Raw genomic sequence first — 20,666 nt, 5'->3', positions numbered from 1 at the left:
ACGAGAAACGAATCAAAAGGGAGTATTTACTTACCCTTTTCTCATTTGCTTTTCGGCAACCAAACGGGCCCTGGGGGAGGAAAGGAAAGAGAATGAAGTTATGAAGGAGAACTGGAGAAGAGTGTTATTTTCTTTATTTATTTATTTATTTTATGTGAAAACGAGAAATGGAGAAGGGCAAGCGATGGCTGGGTTTGACCGTTTGGCCCAATATAATTATTATTTTTATTTACAAATTACTTATTTTATTGGGGTGGTGGGTCTGATGGATTTAGAATAAGGGGATTATATTTGATGCACAGATTACTATACCAGATCTGCTCCTATCCAATGGTATTATTATATACAGATTTATGAATTTTGACCAAAAACTTATTTCATATATGATCAATGTATTGAATTACATGTATTAATTTTCATCCATCATCCTACCATCCATAGTATATTTGATGCTTTGGAATTTTTATTTAGCAACTCTTTGTTAGATCTATGTGGAGTGCTTTAGAACTTGGGAACAAAATGCAATGGTAAGCGAGGGTAGAATTTGTAAACATATTTATGAAGGTGGTCTTGTACTCTTGGCATCAGAATGCTTTGAGACAAAAGCCTTCAAATTAAAGGAAGACTATTACAACCAAATAATATTTGGGCCAATTTCATTTTTTCAATGTATGTTAAAAATGTGCAATTGGCTCAAGTGACTATTCCAAAGAAATGTACTAGAATAAATATAGAAAGAGATGTTATTTTTAAAGCCTTGTTTTCTTTGTTTTTTTGGGAAATAGATGGGGAAAGTTAAACTGCATTTCTTTTTTAAAGCCTTATTTTTTTTTAAATGTGCAATTTCTTTTTTTTCTAAATGTTTAAATTTATGTTAAACTACATTTCTTACATTAAAAATCACAATTTTTTGTGTTATCAGTAGATTTATGGAAAATTCAGGAAGATAATTGGGGAAATATAAATTAACAAACAATTTGAAAATGTAATTTTTTCTCTGCCTATACAGACTAAATATGTTTTAGATCTATGGATTTATCTATCATATTGATAGAGCAATTGAAATTTCTTCTTTAATATTTTTTATTTTTATATTTTTAGAATTAAAAAAATAAATAATAATTAATTATAATTTTATCAATTGATCACAACAATTGAATATATTATAATTCTATGGATGTTCTATCATATCCACAAACTAATTGAAATTTCTTCTTTAATAATTATTTTTATTTTTATATTTTTATAATTGAAAAATAAATAAATAATTAATTATATTTTATCATTTGATCAAAATGATTGAATAATTATAATTATATGGATCATCTATCATATCCAAGAAGCAATTGAAATTTCTTCTTTAATAACTATTTTTTGAATATATTATATAATGTTTATTTATTTTTTATAATTTATGGAAATAAATAATAAATAAAAACTATTTAAATAATAAATAATTATTAATTATGTTTTCACTAAAAAGTTGTGACAATGCATGTTTTATGGTTGGATAGGAGAGTTGGGTTTTCCCATTCCATAAAACATTAAAACTTAAGAATTATAATTTATAAATTATAGTTAAGAATGGGGTTTTTAATGAAATTATAATTAACTACAATATATTTCTTCATAAAACCATTAGAATATATTAATTTAATGTATATACACCTCATTGAGGTGTTATTGATGCATTTTTATGATTTATTAAAGTATTTATTGTATTTCCAACCGTATCTATGCATATCTTAGTTTTTCTCCGATACACATGTGTATATACATCTCTTAAAATTGCCTTTCCGATACTTTGACCCTTGCCTATGGTAAATTTGGTTTCTTTGGGAGGAAAGTTTACAAAACATAATGGAACAAGTTTGTCATTTTAACATTGCTTTTTATGGGTAAAATTGTTATTATATAACTTATATTGGAATTAAAAGAACATGGATAAGTGAACTTACCCATGTAAGTGTTTCCCATGAAACAAGAAGCATTTACCTGGGTAAGTGCTAATCTCAGTAGTGGCCTTTTGAAAAACAAATGGACCTAAAAAATATTGTCCTCAAGCATTGCTAATGGGTTATATGAGTTAGGTAATGTTTCTTTTTTTTTTTTTTTTGGTTTGATAATTAGTTGGGTTTAACGCTATTATAAATGAATCAAAAGATCAAAATATTCAAGACTTCAAGTTAAACCAAGTTCTTCAACCAAATGGTTAATGGAGATTTGAATTAGCTCTTTCAATTCTCGATCATGTCAAATAGATGGCAATATAACAGTGATTACATAAAATGGAGAGGGGCAGGTGGAAAAATTTCAATCTAATATGCTTGGGAGCCAATTAGTGATATTGGAGATTGGTCTAAGCATCAAAATTTCATAGTGTATCAGGCGATGTATATCGTGTGGGTCACTAATAAACAAGACCCTTGGTGTTCTAGGGCTTCCCCTATTTAAGGGGGTACACAATCCTTATACCAACCCCTTGAATAGGTTAATTTGAAAATACATGAAACCCTTGGTGTTGCAGGGTTTGCCCTATTTAAGCGAGTAGATAGTCATTCAAAGAAACTATCAGTTCCATCTGAAATGCAAATATTTTTCAAAAAATTTGGAACTGAAGACCAAGTTTTGGGTGAAGAGCAAGACATCGCAAACTTTGCCAGTGAGTGAATGTAACTGAACACAAGAAGGCTCCAAGGAGGTTTTGGGCTGACCTCCAACAAAGAATTAATTAGAATTTTTGCATCATCAAAAACAATAGAATGAAGATCTAGTTGCAAAGCTAGTTTGATGCCTTCAAAGAGTGCTAAGGCTTTAGTGGTTGATGTCGAATTGGCCACAATAGGAATAGCCCAAGCCACCACAACTTCTCCTTTATCATCCCGAACAATCAGACCAATACCCCGACTTAGAATTTGATTTGGCCCCATCAAAATTAAGTTTTAGGAATCCCTAACGTGGCTTTACCCAATGGTTTTGAACAGATCGGGAAGATGCAATTTGAGGGTTTGCATCAGAATTCTGCAAAATAGGTAGACTCTGGCTTAGGAAGAGTGAGTTTTCTTTGTTGATAATCATTTCAGGGCTCCATTTGTTTTGGTTAAAAATTAAATCATTCCGAGCCTTCCAGATGGTCCATACAATTGAGATGCATCTCCAAATCATGTTATTTGCTGAATCTTCACTGACATTCAAGTGGCTCCAAACAGAAATCCAGTCTGAAAAAGTTTTGTTGAGATAGTTAGATAGATATATGGAGTCTCAGACTAGATCCAAACCACACCACTGACGCAAAAGGGCAGTACAGGAATATGCGATCGATCCACTGTTTCATTACAAAAAGGACAAAGCGCTTCAATGTGTTTGAAAATTTTTCTCAGCCGAGTTCTAGTGGGGAGCATATTATGAATGGGGTGCGCCAAATGAATATATGAAATTTTGGTGGAATACCCTTCAGTTTCCAGAAGTCTCGCCATGTGAACTTATTAGAAATAATATGTGCTCGAGAACAAAAGGCCCAGGAAGATGCTAATAGAAGGTATCCAGAAGCCGTAGTATACCGACCATGGGGAGTGAATTTCCAGATGAGTTTGTCCTACAAATCTGAGGCTGAGATTGGAAGATGAATTGCACATATTTCCTGTGTTGTGTGGGTATCAAATAAATTATTAATTACCTCCCTTCGCCATGTCATAGTATCTTGGTTAATGAGTTCCGCAACTCTTATCTTACTCGTGGGAGATTCTGAGTTCTAGCATTGTGGTTTGAATGGTAACCATGGGTCATTCATTGCATCAACAGCCCAACCATCGTCAATAACCCATTGACAACCCTTTTCTAGGAATTCCTTGCATTTAAGAATGCCATCAAATATAGGAGTTATTGGATTTTTGCTTGGAACACCAAAAGGAAGTACTTCTTAGATATTTGACATGAAGGACTCGAGCCCAAAGTGAATCAGTTGAAGTGAGGAATCTCCATCCTAGTTTAATAATCATAGCTTGATTTTTAAGCACAGCATCTCGGATTCCCAGACCCCCAAGATCCTTAGGTGAAAGAAAAATATCCCAGGTTTTAGGTGAAGACTGGATTTGTCAGAATCTGTCCACCAAAAATTCGTACACACATTGTTCAAGGCTGTACAAATGGTTTTTGTAAGGAGATAATTTTGCATTATGTACTGTGGCATGGATTGAAGGGCGGATTTGATAAGAACAGTTCTGCCCATGTGTGGCAATGTTTGCTTCTTCCACCCGAATAGTCTTGATTTAAGTCTATCAACCAGATATTGCCATTCTTGAGTCTTCGAGTGGCCTAGGAATAGAGGACCACCCATGTATCTCTCTATTGGATTCATGAATTTGACTCCAAAAAGGTGTGCTATTTTGATTTTGACTCAGCACTGGGTATTGGAGCTGAAAAAAATTGATGACTTTTGAAAATTAATTTCTTAACTTGACCAATTACATACAGAATAGATGCAAGACTTGTAGAATGTGAGATACTTTTTTGTTGTTACATCTGCCAAAAATAATTAGGTCATCTGCAAACATAAGGTGCGAGAGTCGAACACCAGAGTTTCCAAATTTGAAACCATGAATCAACCCTTGCTGCATCTTCTTTTCCAACAAGCAAGAAAGAATCTCAGTGCAAATTATGGATAAATAGGGTGATAAAGGACACCCCTATCTCAAACCTTTCGTAGAGGGGAATGAATCACCCGGCTTTCCATTATAAAGAACTAAGAAGTTTGCAGTAGATAAGCAATAGTGAATCAAATTGCAAAATTCATCAGAGAAACCATAGTGATGGAGAACATTCAACAAGAAAGACCATTCCATCTTGTCATAGGCCTTTGAGAGGTCGAGTTTAAGTAAGAAATATCCATTATGATCCTTTAGTTTCCTCATTGAGTGAATTACTTCTTGAGTGATAATAGTATTGCCTGCTATATTTCTTCCCGGTGTGAGCACTCTGAACTGAAGAAATCAGATTTGGGAGGATGGTCTTGGTTAAGATTTTTGTAATGATTTTATAAAGAACGTTACTTAAACCAATTGGTCGAAGATCCTTAGGAGTTTCAATTGAATCTGTCTTGGGAATCAAACATAAATAAGTAGAGTTTACCTCAGCAATTGCTTCTGGGTTTCCGAACACTTGTTGAACCCAATGGGTGATATCAGCTCCAATGAAGTGTCAGCCCTTTTACAGAACAACCGCATGGATCCCATCTGGGCCTGGAGCTGTTACAAAGTCTGATAGACGGACACACCACATCAACATATCTAATTATATTAATACTTTGAACTTGGATCGGTCAAAACTTATTTGAGAAAAACAAATCTTCCAACTAATATCTCAATCTTTATGTGGAGATTCGTGCATGGGGCAATTCCCCTTATGATTTGTAGATAATATAGTTAGAAAGTTTAATCATCTTTTTGCTTACACTGCTATGAAGAATAAGATTTGGATGTACTTTACATATTTTTGGCATTCTTTTAATCATTCTCAACATATTATTTAGAATATCAAATTATGATGAAACTCAATTTCAAAAGACTCAATTGTATCATCTAATCGCAATCACTCCGGCCATTATTTTATGGGTTCCTTGGAATGAAATGTGTAAATGAATTCTTGAAGCTAAGGCTATGTTTGGAAACGATGCAAATAAGTGTGAATGCAAATATGTAGAATGTAAAATGGTTCATATAAATTATAAAATTGGATTAATTTTGCACTAGAAAATTTACCTTCTTATCAAACAGATTTTTAGTTGTAATGGATACAAATCTATCCTAAACCGAGATTTACACTCCATTTGCATTGTTTCATTTAGTTGTAATGGAACCACACTGTTTTATTTATCAAGGCAATTAAGAGGTGGCTTTTGGATAATAGTGTATTGAAAAGAAACCCCACTCTTGGTGAAGATAGTACTTTGATCCTTCAAATCCTTAATATTCTTATAAAGCCAAAAAACAATAAGAGAGTTAGAGACTCCATACTTTTCTATTTAAATTAACGGTGGATGATGCTTGTAGGGGTAGCCCAGGCCTTAATAGAGGTGGGGGTGTTGTCATGAATCAAGTTAAACTTCAATAAGAGTTTAAATGTCGAAATTTTAGTTAGCAATATTTCTCCTCCTTAGAAGCTCATTTATAATTTTCAAGATATTAAGAAATTAATGGGGAATATTCAGGTGAACTTTTTATTCTGAATCCAGTAAGGCACAATCCATGCATCAATTGTTCATCTCATGCTCATGCAGTACAATAGATTCGATACAGTCTGGTACAGAGGACCAAGCGCAAGCCCGTGGGCAGCTCTATCACAAAGACGTTAAACATTAAAGAAAGAGATCAAGGAGAAAGACAAAGAGAGGGCCTTACAATTCGAAATCATAGTGAAGGCTTTCCAAGGTGGATCAGAGAGCAATAATTCAGTGAGAGAATAATTTGCATATATATAGCATCACTCTCCAGGGTGATATTATCCATTGATAAGGAATTAACAAATTTAAGGGCTTCCAAAATAGCCATAGCCTCCGTCTCTTTAGGGGATGAGCAACGTTAGGTAAGCCCATACAAGAGAGCCAAATGGGCTTAACCGTCGATCAGTTGAAGAAGAGATAATCCAAGGATTCAATATATCATTGAGGCATAACTTTTTGCAAGGTAATGACCACGAGGCTGGATTCTCAAGAAGTCTGTGGTTAAGCCATGGTTCATTGAAAATGTGAGTTTCCCACCCATTTAAAGTGAATGAGCATTTGACCTACAATTCAGCAAACTCAACCGTACCACAGGGGAATCACTTGGTTTCACATACTTGGCCTTCAACCACTGCGCCTATATTGCTTCATCTTCATGTAAGAATCTCCATGCCAGTTTTATAGTTAGAGATTTATTTAGGCCTAAACCCCCTTTATCCAATGGTCGGTGGACGGAGCTCCAAGCTCTAAGATACAAGGGTTTTTTTGTTTTGGGTTAGACCCCACCAAAAATCTCTATAGATAGAGCTCAACTCCTATTGTGTCCAGCCATGTGGTAGAGAGGTATTGAGGAAAGTGTAGACTTTATGAAGATAACACACTAGATTTCCATCTCTTCAGTTCGGATCTCACTCCATCAACAATAAATCTCTAAGTGGGCCTCCCATATAGGTTTCATGTTGATGCATTTCTGAAACTCCTAAGATCTAAAGAATTCAGCATCTCACTGTAGTAGGAGTGTGTTTAGTAAAGAAGATAGTTGATTTCTCATAATTAATAAGCTGGCCAGACCACAATCAAAGTCTTTCTAAAAGATCTTTCAAATGTTGTACTTCATCATACACCAAAAATAAGGAGATCATCCACGAATAAAAGATGATTGAGCTTGATACTTGGGTTTCTGATTTTAAAGCCTTGAAGAGCACCAGTGGAAAGAGATTCAGTGAGCAGTCTAGTTAACAACTCTATATAGATGATAAATAGGTGTGGGGAAATAGGACACCCCTGTTGGATACCTCTACAGGTACAAAGGGTTTACTTAGAGCACCATTAATAACAACTCTCATACTACTTGATGTCATGCAAGCCTGAATCAAAGAGCCAAAGTCCAATGAAAAGCCAAGGAGAGCCGCACAATGAAATAAGAAATTCCAATCAACTTGGTCGTAAACTTTTGATAAATCAATTTTTAGCACAAAGTGGCCCCAACCTTTCTTACAATTATTCATAGAGTGAATAAACTCTCTAGTAATCATAGTGTGTGAAGGCATTCTGATATGGTGATTGGTGAGATAATTTTTTTTTTCCCAAAATGGGCTTTAGCTTATATGCAATTATTTTAGCAACTAATTTATAGGTAATACTTGAGAGCCCAATTGGCCGGAAGTATGAGGCACAGTGCAGCTTGTCCTTTTTTGGGAATGAGGACGATGTGGGTAGCATTCACTATAGAGATGAGACAGGGATTGATGAATAGGATCTGAATAAAATAGCATAGATCTTTGTCCAAAATATCCCAACCATTTTGATAAAAGACGGCATGGAGACCTGAGCATGTTAAATGAGCACTTGGAAATTTTTTTGATACTTGTCCTTAAAATACCCCTAACCTATTTTTGAAAAAGATTAATATCCACTTTTGTCAGTTGTTAAAATATTTATCAAGTGTTCATTTAACGTGTTTACTTTATTGTGCCTACAAGATCCGGACCTATTTCCAGTGGGGTCCGGATGTAGTAGGCACGTTAGGTAAGCACAATGAGTGAGCACGTAATAGCTGTATGACACATGTCCCAGTTAATGTGCCTTTCATTCAAACGTTTTTGCTCTGTTAAACAGAAATTGTCCATTATTTTAATATCTTTATCAAAATAATTAAAAATAAAAATAATGAAAAAATAAAACCTAAACGTGTTGGGAATTGGGATTCATTTAGTTTTTTTTTTCATTGTTTTTTATTTTTAATTATTTTGACAAATATAATAAAATAATGGACAATTTCTATCTATCAGAATAAAAACGTTTGGATGAAAGGCACATTAACTAGGACATATGTCACACAGCTATTATGTGCTCACTCATTGTGCTTGCCTAACGTGCCTACTACATCCGGACCCCTTCTAGTGGGGTTGTATTAAAAAATGCATCCTTAATTTTAACATCATTTGGAGAGTACAAAGGTCCACATTCTCTTTAGTTGAGATGAAGGAAGTAAGCAAGTAGCCATCCATACCAGATTAAGAAGAGCTTATAGTAGTGAAGAGATTAAATATAGTAAGAAATAATGGTATGTTCAGTTACCTCCAAGTATGAGTTCCAAACCCTAGTGGGGTCTTTGAGCCAATAAATACCATTCTTCCTTCGACCATTAGTGGCTAACATGTGAAAGTGTTGGGTATTCTTGTTTCCATGTTGGAGCCAATTACATTTGAAGTGTTGCTTCCAATACAACATTGAGTCAGTCAAATCATTATTTTCAATTTCTGCAATATGGGTTTTAATCCTTGATTTTTGTTCTGAATTACAGTTTTGATTGATATATACCATTTATCATGGTTTTCAAAACCATACGGGACTGGATGGTCAGATCGGAAAAATTAGGAACTGGTCAGGTGACCGGTTCCGTTTTTCCCCAAAATTGGACTTTTGCCAAAAACGTTGATTTTGGTGATTGAACCGTTCAACAATTTTGACCGTTTTTTATTTTTTTTGTCAGAATGGGTCAACCATTCAATTCGAACGATCAGACCGTTTGACCCGAGAATCAAACCCCTGATTGGTTCGTCGTCTGGGTCGGTTTTAAAAACCTTGCCATTTATTGAGGTGGAGCTTGGCACACCTACATTTGCCAAGAAAAAAATCCATGGTCTGAGGCCCACAACTACTGGAGAGTGTTTGGATAATCATCACTCCCAATGCCTGGTAGGTGTTTAACAACTGCTTTAGGAAACCAAGTAAGCCAAGAAGGTTGAACCAGCATTCTGTCGAGTCTTTCCCTGACCAAGAAATGAGCATAGCGTCTGTTAGTCCAAGTATAAGCAGGCCCCTAGAAACCAATACCCATTAGGCCACAACCATTTATGAAATCAAGGAATCCTCTTGTCTGGCTAAGTGTAATAGTGGAACCACCATACTTTTCTTTGCCATTGATAATTGCATTAAGATCACCAATAAAGGGCCCAAGGTATGGTAGTTAGCAATTAGGTCCCACAAATGCCTTCTACCTTCTCTATTTGGAAAACCATAAGTACTTAATAAGTCCCAAACCCCTTGTTCTATAGCATCATAAATACGCACAATGATAATGTTTGCATTGGCAGTGAGGATGTTTAAATTTACATTTGAATGCCAAAGTAAAGCTAGTTAGGCCTCCAAAGAGTCCTCTTTGCTTCAACACAACAGTAATCATCCCAACCCATAGAAGAAATTAAAAATTCACCTTGCTTTAGATTCATCTGCTTTTGTCTCAAATAAGAAAACAATATCCGACTTCGTGCTGTAGAGGAGCTTTAAGAGATGTCGAACTGCTTTGGGGCTCCTCAGCCCTTAGCAGTTCCAGGCAAGAATTTTCATGGCATGGTGGGGGCCTGCTTAGGGACCCATGAATCATTTGAAACACTAATGATGATACTATCAGGTTGAGACAAAGCTTTGGGGTTACACATATTCGACCAAATGTCTGAATGCTTGAGTTTTTTCACTATACCAGCCTTAATATTATTCTCTTCCAGTGCTCTCTTCTTCCCATCAACTTGCATTGGGCAAGGCGTGAAACTTTTTGATTGTCCATGCAGTTTGTGAGATTCCTTCACCATCGGAGATAAAGGTGGTGATCCAAGAGAACCAGAGATAAATATTGCATTAGAGGATGAAGTAAGATGAAAAATTAAGTTTATGACAAAAGAGGGTTTGAGCTTGCCTGATTTGGTGGATTCACAACCGAGGCTATCAGAGAGTAACCTGCCGTCTCGTTGAGGGGAGTTGTTAGTCTCTGGTTCTAGCTCTCGAAAAGTCAGAACAACAATTATTTCCTTAGATGGGGTCACAAGATCCTTGCATATATATAGCTCTTTGCAACTCTATTGTCACGTCAGAGTTGTGGGGTTCGAGCATGTTGATGTGATCCACGAACGTTGGTGTGCAAGTTGTGCATGGAACGTGGGGTTCGAGCATGTTGATGTGATCCACGAAAGTTTAGCATTAAAAGCGCATTTAGGATTGGAAGTTACTAAAACTGTATCCAAGTTACACAGCTGAGAAGAGGGTGGTAACTTCACTCACACACTCAGAGAAGAAAATCATTGTGCTGATCCCCTAGTTAATTTTAATTGTTTTGAATGAGAAGACCTTATATTTCTATAAATATGAGAAGACTTCTTTGAGCTACGTTGGCCCTCGTAGTGACTAAGAGTATTTAGAGGTGGAGTTCCCCATTCCCATCCTTGACTTTGAAACAAATCCCTACCCTTGATAACATGTGTTCTCAATTCTTGATCATCGAAATTTTTTAATTAAAACAAGGAAGAATGATGATTCAGCCCAGGGTCAGAATTTTTAGGCACAAAATACATTTGGGGCAGGTGCTAGCTCGGAATTGATGCAATTAATGGGTAGGCATTGGTGTGTAGAGTGGGGGTATTTGACATTTTGAATGTTTATAGTTCTGCAGTGGGATTTAGAAATCTGCAATGGACCAGTTCGTATTTCTCCGTTAAAAAATAATTTTTAAAAAATAGATTTACTTAAAATAAAGAAAAATTTTAAAATATAAATAATATAATATAATATAATATATAGGGTAAAAGACTTAAACCTCCCCTGAATTTTCTTGTAAATACTGAAACATCCCCTCTTTTTTTAAAAAAAAAAATTGGACTAAGACCTCCCCCGTGAGAGTTATATCTAACGGAACCATTAAAAAGTCTTTTTTATCCTTACTACTTCTTCATATTTTCAAAACAGGGGAATCCCTGTTCCAATATATTTTTTTGATTGTCTTGTCTTGATCCACCCAAGAACTTTTTCCATCCAATATCTCAAAGAGTTTGGAATAAAAAGAAGATTAAAATAAAGGATTCATATAGAATAAAAAGAATATTTATTGAGCTTTAAAACCAATCAATATAATCAAGTATGGGATTTTCCCTAGGAAGGTTTGAAAATAGAACAAGATTTCTAGGGTTATTGCTTAGTGTTGATCCAGAAGAAACCATTTGCAATTGGTAATAGAGAAGAGTTAAAAAACAGAAATTTAAATTAGAAAGTTAAAAGGGATTTGACTTATTTACATAGGAATTAATATACACATCTTTCCAACGTTAGAGGGAGCTCTTTTTTTCTAGTGTTTAACACTTGCTCAAATAGCACAAATAATTATTCAAATCAAAACAAAAAACCTGAAGTGATTCAAACCCATCATCTCACTGAACTTAAGCACATGGTAGTCCTTTTATCACACACCATATCATTCAGACATCTAGAAAATGTCAATTCCTACCTATTCTCTCACCTAACACAACAAACTTTCCATATATTGGATATTCCTTTGCATGCTTTTCACTTAAAATCATTTGTTAAATCAAACCCCAATCCTAACAACTTTAAGGCCCTGACCTCAATTGTCTCCTCCATCACTATCCCTATTAAGAAAATAAACCCAGATGCAAGAACTTTGAATTCAATGTTGCAAAGAACCGCTTTAAGCATGATGCCCTTATTATTTGTGATGAAAGCAGAGAAAAGACCCAATTTATTGTAGAAGTCTTGGATAAACATGTGCTTGCTTTGGAGTTAAACATCATAGAAAATGAAGAGAGAGAATGATTTGAATTGCTAAAGGGATTCTAAAGGGCAAAATTGAGTTTTTCAAAAAATTAACCCACATATGCGTCACATTTTAACAGAGTTTGATGAAATTACAAAGACCCCCTTATATTATGAGGTTAGTGATAAAATCCCCTTGTACTTTTTTTTGCGACAAAGACTCTCTGAATTTTAACCATTAGACAAAGACTCCCTTCCATTGACATTCTGTCAGTTAATTTAAAAAAATTCGACTGTGATTTTTAAATGTCCAAACTACCCTTTTTATATTATTCATTGTCTTCTCCGTTAAAGTTAGGTATCGTCGTTTCTCCTTGTTCTTGTTCTTGCTCTTCTTTTTCGTCTGCTTTCTCTGCTCACTGCGGATTTCCGAGTTTTGGGCTTGGAGATTCGTGATCTTCGAAAATTCTTTCGTTTCTTCTTTGGCTTCTTCTCGTCCATCGTGTTCATCTCTATTTACTTCCCCGCCGGAAAAGCTCCCGACGAATTCCCGACTTCCTTGGGATCGCATTCACCTTCGGAACTCTTATCAACCGTCGAAACATCGTCGGAAGCCGCCGAAGAATTACAGTCGACAAGAAGCAGAAGGTGAGGACAAAGAAGATAGGAGGTTGTCATGGAAGAGAGAATACAAAAGCGAGGGTTATCTAAGTAGCAAGGATGATTTCCAGCAACTTCGAAGACCACGGACCGGAGCCGGAGAAAACAAGCCAGGATTGTAAGCTCAGGTGCGAAGCCGCAACTGAGATTCGGAGGAGAATGGAAGCCGAAATAGAGATGAAAGAATCAATAGGATGCAGATCAAAATGGAACGGAGAGTGGATGTTGGATTTCTACGAAGGGATAGAGGACATCTCACCGGTGGTGAGGTCAAAACGGGGGAGGAACCAAGTATTACCGTACAAATACAGAGGCTCTGTTCTCGAGCCATGGAAACGTCTCTCCCGACAGAGATCAGCGAGGGTTTCTGCAAGACCGAAGACGAAGTGAAGAATATAGAAACAAATATAAAAATTATTATTTTCATTCTCGAGATCCCGATCGTCATGCAACAAAGAGAAACCGGCCATCAAAGTAGTAAAAGGACGGAAGCACGATGGTCGTCTTCTTCGTCTATTAAGAGTGGGCGTCAGAAATAAGGAAATGCAGAAGGTGACAGAGAAGGGAGTTATGCGGAGATTTGGTGCAGAGGCAGCCAAAACCCGGATTGGCTAGACTGGTGTTTCAAAACCGTTGTTTTTAAATGATTCTGCAAGCCTTGCGCCATCACCAGTAGCTTCCCCGACAGCGCTACATGCACTAAAGCCTCTGTTGTCCGTCAGAGTCTCGGATTCTATACCCTCCGGAGGAGGACCTAATCTGAGGTTTAAATCGATATAAAACCCCTGCTTGGTTGAGAACAAAGACCTAGTCATTCCCGTGGAACCGTTGGCCTCGTGCTCTAATCCATCTTAGAATTGAGGGTTCAATGACAGAGGAGTTACGTTGAGATTTTATAGGTTAAATAGGTTTTAAGATAAAAAGGGCAAAAATATAAAAAAAGTTTAGTGTAGTATTTTGGTAATTTAACGTTTTTCATCATCTGACTTAACGGTTAAAGGGATTTTTATCTAACGGTTAAAGTTTAAAAAGGTCTTATCGCAAAAAATGTACAAAGGGGGTCTTTCTAATTTACCCTTATTTTTTTTAAGAAGAGTTTGATGAATTATGGGAGGTTTTTATCTCATGATGCCATGATATCACTTAGTACGGGAGGTTTTAGTCCAATTTGAAAAAAAAAAGGAATATTTGTAGTATTTATGAAAAAATTCAGGGGAGGTTTAAGTCATCAATGAAGATTCATCAACCCATGCACTGTATAGTTGAGTATCACTGTGGTCAGTCCCGTCTTTCGCCAACTCCTTATTCGTTAAAATTCCAAGCTTTTGAATTGAACGCTCCGCAGCGCAGCACTCGACTCTTTTGGTCTTGTCTTGGTTACTCGAATTGGATTTTAAAATGCAGATGCGTTGCCATGCGATTCTCAACAATGCTGCTTTCAACTTGCAACTCCTGCTCCCGCCCGGCCAAAACCGTAGAGCAGAAGGCCATGTCTTTTCTCCAACACTGTAACAAACTCCACCATCTCTACCAACTTCATGCTTTCATCATCAAAACCTCTCTGGATTGTAACAAGTTCATCATCGCCAAGTTCTTGCGTCGGTTCTTTTCGTCTTCTTCCACCTCCTCTGAAGCCTTACCTTACACCCGTTTGCTTTTTGACAGTATCCCTTACCCTGATACCTTCATTTGGAATACCATGATCCGAGCTTACTTAGATGCCCACAACCCCAGGGAATCCATCTCCCTTTTCTTCCAAATGCAACTTCAACTGCGCATACCAGTAGACAGTTTCAGCCTTTCTCTTGTTGTCCAGGCATGTGGTAGATCCCATGATACTTGGAATGGTTTCAGGGTCCATACCCAAATTCTGAAACTTGGCTTCTCTTCTGATTTGTTTGTTCAAACGGCTCTTATCGAAATGTATTCGAAATTTGGTGATATGGTTATTGCACGGAAGATATTGGATGAAATGAACGAACCAGATTTAGTTTCTTATAATGTTCTGTTGTCAGAGTATGTGAAGGCTGGGGAAATTGAATTAGCACGTCATTTGTTTGATAATATGCCGAATAAAGACTTGGTTTCTTGGAATACCATGATTCATGGGTATGCAGCACATGGTAGTGTGGCATCGGCAAGAAAGTTGTTCGATGCATGTATCCAACGGGATTTGGTTTCTTGGAGCTCAATGATTTCGGCCTATGCTAAAAGCAGGCAATCCAACGAGGCATTGAGGCTATTTCACGACATGCAACTGGCAAAGGTGATGCCTGATGGAATCACCATGGTTAGTGTCTTGTCTGCCTGTGGTGACATAGGAGCCTTGGGCATGGGCAAGATGGTTCATGAGTACATAGAGAGAAGTGGTATTAAGATTGACGTCAAACTTGGAACTTCTTTAGTGGACATGTATGCAAAGTGTGGGGACATTGACAACTCACTCGTAGTCTTTAGTAAGATGGATGTTAAGGATGTCCTCACTTGGAGTTCCATGATCATGGGACTTGCGAACCATGGGCTTGGAGAGGTTGCATTGGATTATTTCTTGAAGATGACAGAGGAAGGAATTAATCCAAATGACATTACATTTGTTGGTGTGTTAACTGCATGCAGTCATGTTGGGCTCATCAGCAAGGGATGGGCATTCTTCACATCCATGAATGATGTTTACGGTGTCACTCCAAAGCTTGAACACTATGGATGCATGGTTGATATTTTGGGTAGGGCAGGGCATCTTCAAGATGCGAGGGAGCTCATTAAGAGCATGCCCTTTGCACCAGACGCCATTGTTTGGAGGACTCTACTCAGTGCTTGTAGGGTCCACAAAAATGTGGAACTAGCGGAAGAAGCTATACTTAATCTTATGGAATTGGAACCTGATGATGATGGGAACTATGTTCTCCTATCAAATATATATGCCCAAGCCAAGATGTGGAGCAATGTGGTGAATGTCAGGAGGATGATGAGAAGCAGGAGTATCATTAAGGTTCCAGGGAGTAGTTCGATTGAAGTCGACAATACAGTTCATGAATTCATTGCAGGCGACAAATCACACCCTAAGTCAAAGGAGATTTATGAAATGTTGGCTGAGATGCATGATCGATTAGTTCACGTTGGATACAAACCGTTGACATCAACAGTTTTACAAGATTTGAATGACCAAGCAAAAGAGGAGGTATTATCTCATCATAGTGAGAAGCTAGCAATTGCTTTTGGGCTTCTCAACACTGTTCCAGGGTCCCCTATTCGTATTGTAAAGAACCTACGAGTATGTGAGGATTGCCATCTTGCAATTAAGCTTGCCTCTGCAATCTATGACCGAAAGATAATTGTTAGGGACAGAAACCGATTTCACCATTTTGTTGAAGGTTCATGCTCTTGTGGTGACTTTTGGTGAAAGAATTACTAGGATTCACTCATTCAGTGATTGGAGACAAGGGTCTATGCCTTGCTCAGCAACATCATCTGATGGTGGTTGGTTAGTGAAGATAAAGACGGGTACTAGTTATTGCTTCTATACAGCACCAAATTGTTATTTCTTACAACCTAAAAGGAGAATATGCCAAGTACATAGAACCTATCTTTCCACAAGATACATTTCATCAGTCAAAGCAGGCACCTTCAAGCCCTCGTGTCATCTTGAATGTGGTTCTGTGTCAGACTCAAACATCAGAATTTCTACTTTTTAAGATAGTTTTCAATCAAATCAAAGAAGACCAAATGCAAAAGGGAGAACAACCATCATGATTGATGGTGCATAATCCTTTTTTCTTCAATTGCTTCATGATTGAGAAGTTGCATCGTAATTTCATATTACACTGAGTTAGCAATGGTGGCTGCAGAACTGGGTCATGTGGAAATGAGGAAGGAGATAGAATCTATATATGAAGAGCTTTTGGTACCTTGTATTTTAAGTACTGAAAACCACGGGTGGTAGTTACTTGATTTCATGGTGTTTTTTATTGATGGTTATGCAAAATACATGGATTGAGCTCATAGAAATATTCTTCAATAAAGTGACAGTATTGGATTACCTCATTTTGGATTGTTTTGATTAATGGGATTGGAATGTAAGAAAGCAATCTTCTGAAGTGTATGCCACAGAGAAATTTGATCCCCTGAAATGGTATGGTTGACCAGGAGTGTGCATCTACTGCTAACATGGTCAAAGCAAAACCTTGTGACCCAACCAAAAAAAGAAACTTTAGTACCTTTGTGTTTTGAAATTTGAGCAGATTTGAGCTCATTGATAAGGACATGAAATATGGGGGTCTAAAAACTCCAATTGGTTGATAAGTACAAGACAGAAATATTGTCATGTTGAATTTAAGGATCTCAAGGTTTGAACAGGGTGCTTGTGAGGCCACTGGCCATGCCACGGAGAGCCTGCAGTTCTACTGCTTTGGTCCTGCGCCTTTTTCTGGAAGGACACCAAGTGAACATCTCAACTACTGGGTCTCTAGGCATAATGCCTGCTTCTCATGTGCCCCATTTGGATGATGTAGATAGAGGGAATGGTTACTTCCTCGTCTCTTCTGATGCAAGTGTTTCCTTTATCCACAAACATCTAACATTTTCAGATATTTGAATTCTGCTTCTGTCAGGCAGTGCATGATGCTATCTCTACAAGGAGAACACCTTTGTAGTGGAGACATTTAAGACTCTTGATTTTTGTGTATTAAAGGGAAAATGCACCTTATATGTGGGTTCACTTCATTGCTTGAACTCCAAGGGATGTGTACATGGTGAGATTATAATGGAGATCCATGTAACTTGAACTCCAGTAAGCGGGTTTGGAGCTGGTGCTTTGGTGGCAAAGTGTTCATCAGAGTTAGAGTATCTTTCACAGGTCCAATGTTTTAGTTGCCTCAATCTATATTGGAGTCTGGGACTATTGTCGTCACGTGTCTTGCATTTGATGTATGTAACTGAAATTCTCCAATTTATTTTGTTGTATTATTTGATAAACTGGTATTTTAATGCAGCATTAATGCTGAGGAATGTATTTTGATTCGAATATCTTTGTCCAGGCTATGATGAACTGATGGTAGAAAGAAGAAAGTTCATTATTGTTTGGATAATTGGCCGGTGGAGAATATAACCACATAAGCCATCTAATCATGTGAAGTTTAAGATTCTTTCAAACATGGGTGACGACCATGTTTGGAACCAATGCCATTTCCCGAGAGGTGTTTTTTTGGGAAAACAGTGCTGCATTGTATGCCGTTTTCTCAGATAATGTTTTGAGATAGTTGTTGATTGCTGCCACATAGGCATTTTACAATGCCACATCAGCATACTGTTGCTAGCGATAGTAAAATAAACGAGAAAACATCAAAAAGGACGTTTTCTCAGACCACACCTTTCCTGATTTCTAAGGCGTGGTCTGAGAAAACGTAAACATGAAACCAAACATCAGGTGTGGTCTGAAAAAGACAGATTTCAAATGTGGCACTGATGTGGCATCGTTTTTCAAGAAAATGGCATTGTTCCAAGCACTGGCATGGTATGGTCCTATTATTCACATCGATACCCACATAACACCACTGCCGTGTATCGGGAATATCTTCCTATAAATGAATAAGGGAGATATTCCCAATGCACAGCTATAATGGGAACAACTCATGAATAGTAAATGTATTGTCATGTTTAACAAGATGTACCGCCCGATTGCCACCACGTTAACAAATTACGTTTTTTGCTGCGCCGTGCAGGGTATACAACATAATTTTGCCTTTTTATTTTAGGAAACCACATTTTTAGCTTTTGTTTGAGAACCAGTTGCAAGTAGTAAATGTCTAAATATAACATTGGGCGTTTCTACCGGCAAAGCTCGTACATTTATTGATAAAAATAAAAAAGTAGACAATATATATCAATACAAGAAGCTCACTGATTCCGAATTTCTGATTTTAATTTCACAACTTACAATTTCGAATAAGGCCATGATCTCCGTGAAGTTTCACTTTCCGGGGACGAAGTTTGTAGCATAAGCCCATGCATTGTTGGCTGCCGGATCTGCAAGGTGATCGAAGAGGTTTTCAATTGGGCCCTTTCCGGTGACAATAGCCTGAACGAAGAAGCCGAACATAGAGAACATCGCCAGTCGCCCATTCTTGATCTCCTTCACCTTCAACTCCGCGAAGGCCTCAGGGTCATCAGCCAACCCGAGTGGGTCGAAGGCCCCACCTGGGTAAATTTTGTCCAGGCCTTCCCCAAGTGGGCCCCCACCAACTCTGTATCCTTCGACAAAGCCCATGAGGACAACCTGGACAGCCCATATTGCGAGGATGCTCTGGGCGTGGATGAGGTTGGGGTTGCCAAGGTAGTCAAGCCCGCCCTCAGAGAAGATCTGTGCCCCGGCTTTGAACCAAACTGCCTCACCGAACTTGACTCCATTCTTTGCCAGGATTTCAGGGAAGACGCATCCGAGTGCGCCCAGCATGGCCCATCGGGCGTGGATGACCTCCAGCTCACGGTTCTTGGCGAATGTCTCTGGGTCAGCTGACAAGCCCGCAGTATCCCACCCGTAGTCGCCGGGGAACTCACCAGTCAGGTACGATGGAGTCTGCTCCGAGAATGGACCCAAGTACTTTGGACGGTCCGGGCCGTACCTATATGGTTCAGTGCCAGTTTCATGTGTGTCAGAATCCGGTAAAGAATCAATTAACTAAACATGTATGAATGAAAGAAGAGGTTATATATAATATTAATATGTTTGTTATTACCATACAAGGATCTCAGCGACAAAAGTTTACCGATGAGTTGAATTACCAAGGGAAATTACAAAGATTAAAGGACGTCAGTAATATATATACCAGATGCTTTGAGGAGCACTCTTTACTGTGCGACGCATAGAGATGCGACCACCGGAGACACCGACCTTCCGGACAAGCTCATTCTGCTGCTTCAAAGCTGTTTGTCCGGCGAAGGCTGACTGTTGGATCGCAGAGGTTGCCATGACTAGCCGAAGATTCTCGGTTCTTGTTGCTTCCCTGCTGCTTCTCCTTCTCTGTGTTCAGTTTGATTTGGTGTTCTGAAACTGAGCCTGAGGTAGCGAGAGAGGAAGTGAGTGGAGAGTCTTAAAACAAGAGAGAGGGAGATGTTATGGATGAGGATATATACACGTCAGCGCCATTCTATTGGTTCCCGTCTTGGAATTCTAGATATCCATCTTGATTCTTCACGGCAAGACCAATTAAAAGGCCATCGTTAAGCCATGTGGACATTGGAAGATCTTGATTGGGACCCACAGTGTTTGGCATCTTTGTCCTTGATCTTCGGTTTTATTTACTCAAATATCCCACACCCATTGGATTATTTGGATGAGGGTCCAACCCAATCAATAACCACCACATACATCCCATTCTTGATAAACCCTTCATTAGACTACCGTTCTAAAATCGGGTCCGGATGTAGTAAGCACGTTAGGTAAGCATAATGAGTGAGCACCTAATAACTGTGTGACACATGTTCCAGTTAATAAAATAGTTGTGTGTCACACAACTATTATGTGCTTATCTAACATGCCTACTACATCTGGACCCTCTAAAATCACCTTTCAGAGTTCACATCGACACCCCACAACACATCAATTGTGTATTGTGTATTAGGAATATCTCCCAATGACTAGCAACGAAGATATTCTTAATGCACGCTGAGATGTGCATGCAAGGTGCCTGTGGAAGATGAGAGGCAATAGCTGTTCATTGGGCTGTGATTTGTGGAACCAATGAAAACATTA

The 20,666-nt window shown here is 37.8% G+C and overlaps 1 protein-coding gene and 1 pseudogene across 2 annotated transcripts; one reads left to right on the top strand and one right to left on the bottom strand.

Moving 5' to 3' along the window:
- Positions 1-14,030: 14,030 nt before the first annotated feature.
- LOC104606594 (pentatricopeptide repeat-containing protein At5g66520 pseudogene) lies at positions 14,031-17,941 on the top strand (annotated as a pseudogene). Its single transcript, XR_016080388.1, has one exon. The product of XR_016080388.1 is annotated as a pentatricopeptide repeat-containing protein At5g66520 pseudogene (transcript).
- A 769-nt stretch (positions 17,942-18,710) lies between these two features.
- On the bottom strand, positions 18,711-19,999 carry LOC104606593 (chlorophyll a-b binding protein 151, chloroplastic). The gene is made up of 2 exons (XM_010271880.3): positions 19,741-19,999; positions 18,711-19,536 (listed from the first exon to the last, which is right to left on the bottom strand). Exons 1-2 carry the CDS (start codon positions 19,881-19,883, stop codon positions 18,885-18,887), a joined length of 795 nt encoding a protein of 264 aa, XP_010270182.1. The 5' UTR covers positions 19,884-19,999; the 3' UTR covers positions 18,711-18,884.
- Positions 20,000-20,666: the final 667 nt, after the last annotated feature.

The sequence above is a fragment of the Nelumbo nucifera genome, chromosome 1 (assembly GCF_055504915.1).
Source record: "Nelumbo nucifera cultivar China Antique chromosome 1, China Antique-T2T, whole genome shotgun sequence".
Classification (NCBI taxonomy): domain Eukaryota; kingdom Viridiplantae; phylum Streptophyta; class Magnoliopsida; order Proteales; family Nelumbonaceae; genus Nelumbo; species Nelumbo nucifera.
The sequence above is the reverse complement of the archived record's forward strand: the minus strand, read 5'-3'. Positions and strand labels throughout refer to the sequence as shown.

What these genes read in the sequence shown, in the direction of transcription:
- LOC104606593 (XM_010271880.3), bottom strand. Translation starts at nt 19,883, where the DNA reads ATGGCAACCTCTGCGATCCAACAGTCAGCCTTCGCCGGACAAACAGCT. An exon ending in AGTGCTCCTCAAAGCATCTG is followed by an intron (nt 19,537 to 19,740) that starts GTATATATATTA and finishes TGAACCATATAG; the next exon opens with GTACGGCCCGGACCGTCCAA.